This window comes from Macaca nemestrina, chromosome 17 (genome assembly GCF_043159975.1).
Source record: "Macaca nemestrina isolate mMacNem1 chromosome 17, mMacNem.hap1, whole genome shotgun sequence".
In the NCBI taxonomy this organism is placed as follows: domain Eukaryota; kingdom Metazoa; phylum Chordata; class Mammalia; order Primates; family Cercopithecidae; genus Macaca; species Macaca nemestrina.
This window is the reverse complement of record NC_092141.1, coordinates 48,507,626-48,511,548: the sequence shown is the minus strand read 5'-3', so window position 1 is coordinate 48,511,548 and position 3,923 is coordinate 48,507,626. Positions and strand designations below refer to the sequence as shown.

At 41.1% G+C, this 3,923-nt stretch overlaps 1 protein-coding gene across 1 annotated transcript; it reads left to right on the top strand.

Moving 5' to 3' along the window:
• The first annotated feature begins 2,787 nt into the window (after positions 1-2,787).
• On the top strand, positions 2,788-3,592 carry LOC105476848 (nascent polypeptide associated complex subunit alpha 2). Its single transcript, XM_011733114.3, is given in 2 exon segments — positions 2,788-3,076; positions 3,078-3,592. Coding segments are annotated over 2 exon segments (645 nt in total). The 5' UTR covers positions 2,788-2,837; the 3' UTR covers positions 3,484-3,592.
• Positions 3,593-3,923: the final 331 nt, after the last annotated feature.

Here is a 3,923-nt window from a genome sequence, read left to right as displayed (position 1 = left end):
TTATTGATTGATTGACAGTCTTTTTATGAATTATAATAACTTCAGAAAAATGCTGAACTGTAAATGTACATTATCACAGATAATTATGAAGTGAAACTCATGAGACCACCTGTGCTGGATCATTTTATTTCAAACTGATTAACCTGGGAACTGTGTTTCCCAGAGTCCCCTTCCAGGCATGGCCACAAGAGCAGCTTGTGTGAGATTTGGGAGGCAGAGGTGAAGCAGCAGCCCTTCTCTCTGCAAGTTGCTGTGGTGGGTGTGGACACAGACAGACGCACAGGTCTCACAGGGTCCAGGTGTCCTTGCTCTTCTCTGTGCCACACACAACTCTTCTTCCCAACAGCAGTCCCAGGCTCATGACCAGATGTTTGGCTGCAGACCCACAGAAGCAGCAGCTGCCCACAGACTCCTTCGCTAGCCAAAGGAGTCTGTGCAATCTCATTTCGGCAGCTGGATGCACTTGGTTTCTCAGTTGGATCAATTGGTGACTCCACTGGTCCTTCAACTTCCTCTTGAGGTGTTACTTCCCCCAGCTCCTCCCACAGTGGTGTAAGGTCTAATTCCTATAATAAATCCCTTATCCTATGACCCAAAGAGGTTCTGCTTCCCTGATTGAGCTGCAACTAAATACACCATTATCCAGGTCAAAAACTAGAACATCACTGGCACCCCAAAAGTCCCCTTTATGTCCCTTTCTGATCACACTCCTCTCTTTTCTCCTAGAGGTAATCATGATCTGACTTTTATGATAATCATTCTCAATTTTTCTTTCCTTCTTTCTTTCTTTTTTTTTTTTTTTAAGACAGAGTCTTGCTCTGTCACCCAGGCTGCAGTGCAGTGGTGTGATCTCAGCTCACTGCAACCTCTACCTCCCGGGTTCAAGCAATTCTCCTGCCTTAGCCTCTTGAGCAGCTGGGATTATAGGCATGCCACCACACCCAGCTGATTTTTGTTTTTTTTTTAGTAGAGGTGAGGTTTCACCATGTTGGTCAAGCTGGTCTTGAATTCCTGACCTCGTGATCCTCCTGCCCTGGCCTCTCAAAGTGCTGGGATTACAGGCGTGAGCCACCACACCTGACCAACAATAAGTTTTTTAAGATTTATTAATGTGGCTGTGTGCAACCTAGTTTACTAATTTTCACAGTATGCCACAATTTATATCTTCTATTCTTTTTAAATGGTTTGTTTATATGTCTCTGTTTCTCATTTGATGAACAGAAACTGTGTCTTACCTATCTTTGCATGTTCCTCCCATTTAACATGTTCAACCCAGCATATAGCACGGGATTTGCCTATCTCAGCTAGGACTTCAACACTGAATTACAACTCTATTGTGTTTCTTTAGTGATCATTTTCTTCCTTCTATGCAGCACCTATTCCAAATCTTTTCCATCATACATAAACCTTTAACTCTCTTGCCTTCCCCTCACTCTCAGCAGACAGCTTCTCTAACCTCTTAGAAAAAAATAAATGTCACCAGATAGGAACTCCTTTGACTTTGTGCTACCAAACCTAAAAACCTACCTGCACCCAAATCCATATTTTTCTTCTTTCCTCCTATTACAATGAAAAGGATGTCTTTCTTGCTATTCAAGATTAATCGTTCTATATGTGCCATGGATTTCATTCTTGCCTCCTTGGAACCTTCACTGATCAACTTCGCTCTTTCATTTGTATTTAACTACTCCTTCTAGAATTTAAACATGCTCAGGTCTCTTCTTAGGAAGAATATGTGTTTACCTATCTGCCGACTATAATTATGTCTTCAGCTACTGCACTGTCTCCTCCCGCACAGTTAAACTTCTTGTAAGAGTACTCTGATTTAATCCAATCTTTCCATTTCTTCAATTCCTACTTCTCAGCTCACTGCAATCTAACTGCCTTCTGAACCATCCCCTGTAACTGAAGCAAAAACTCTCTTAACGTATATTTAGCTAACATAATACAAATTGACTGATACTGTCTGTTGCCTTTATAAAACATATAGGCAGTAGCACTATAGCTAACGTGCTACTGCCTAGTACATACATGGATTTTTGTTTTTTGGTTTTCTTTTCTATGGATTTTTGTTTTCTCTATGTAGTTATAGGCTTACCAAGAATCAGTTGTGTTTATTTAACCTATTTATGCCGGGCATTCTTATTACTATAATTATGTAATTTAACTGATTATTACATATACTCATTATATAACTGTTATATGAAATGTAAATAGAAAAAATAGTTGTTTCTGTGCAAATTAAATTGAGTGGTTTGGAAAGATTTACAATTTTCCACTTAATTGGGGTGAGCAAGAAAAGATCGAGGGAACATAAATATCTAGGATTCTGCATTCAGACTGCTTCATAAGCACCTTTGAGTTCTTGGCTAAAACAGGGAATGAGAGACACTACCTTTATGGATATGATTTATGTGAGAAAACCGAGGCTGAATTCCAATAAACAGATCATACTCAAAGAAAGGTTTAGGGCTCCTATCAAAAGATTGGCAAATAAAGGTACAGTGATATGTTTTCAGTTAAAATAGCATGTTAAATAATGTAAATTTTAAAAAATGATTCCCCAATTTAGTCACTTTTTCAATGAACTGACCAATAAACAATTCCCAAGTGCCACTCACACCACACCACTCAGACCATGTAACTTACAGTTTCTAAATCCAATAGATCCTTTTCCATTCCAACTTGATTTGACCTCTTGGCAATATGTAACACCGTCGACAAATGTCTTTTTAAATGCTCTCTTTTTGCTTGCCTCTGCCACAGGCGCGCCTCACGCTCTTGCTGTCTCTCTCTCTCTCTCTGCCGCCATCTTGCTTCCGCGTTCCCTGCACAAAATGCCCGGCGAAGTCACCGAAACCGTCCCTGCTACAGAGCAGGAGTTGCCGCAGCCCCAGGCTGAGACAGGGTCTGGAACAGCATCTGACAGTGGTGAATCAGTACCAGGGCTTGAAGAACAGGATTCCACCCAGACCACCACACAAAAAGCCCAGCTGGAGGGAGCAGCTGAAATTGATGAAGAACCAGTCAGTAAAGCAAAACAGAGTCGGAGTGAAAAGAAGGCACGGAAGCTATGTCCAAACGGGTCTTCTACAGGTTACAGGAGTGACTAGAATCACTATCCGGAAATCTAAGAATATCCTCTTTGTCATCACAAAACCAGATGCCAACAAGAGCCCTGCTTCTGATACCTACATAGTTTTTGGGGAAGCCAAGATCCAAGATTTATCTCAGCAAGCACAACTAGCAGCTGCTGAGAAATTCAGAGTTCAAGGTGAAGCTGTCTCAAACATTCAAGAAAACACACAGACTCCAACTGTACAAGAGGAGAGTGAAGAGGAAGAGGTCGATGAAACAGGTGTAGAAGTTAAGGACATAGAATTGGTCATGTCACAAGCAAATGTGTCGAGAGCAAAGGCAGTCCAAGCTCTGAAGAACAACAGTAATGATATTGTAAATGCAATTATGGAATTAACAATGTAACCATCTGAAAGCAACTTTTTTTGTTGTCTCAAAGGAGTAACTGCAGCTTGGTTTGAAATTTGTGCTGTTTCTGTCATAAAGTTACGACTTCTTACTGGAAAAGAAAAGAAAAGAAAAGAAATGCTCTCTTTTTTTTGGTCTCCAAGCACCGTACTCTCCGGATCTACCTTCTTCCCTAGCTTATTCTTCAGTTTCCCTTGTGGTCATCTTTTCTCCTACCCAGTTTTTAAATATTAGTGCATCTCAGGGGTCTTTCCGAGGCCTTGTGTTCTTTTCACTCTGCACACCCAACATAGGTGATCAGATTCATTCCTCTTGCTGATGATCCTCAAATGGTTTCAGTCCCATCTTTGTCCCAAGACACAGACTTGGATATCCAGCCACCTACATACCATCTTTCCTTGGATACTCTCCCAGCACCTCAATCACAGCATAGCCAA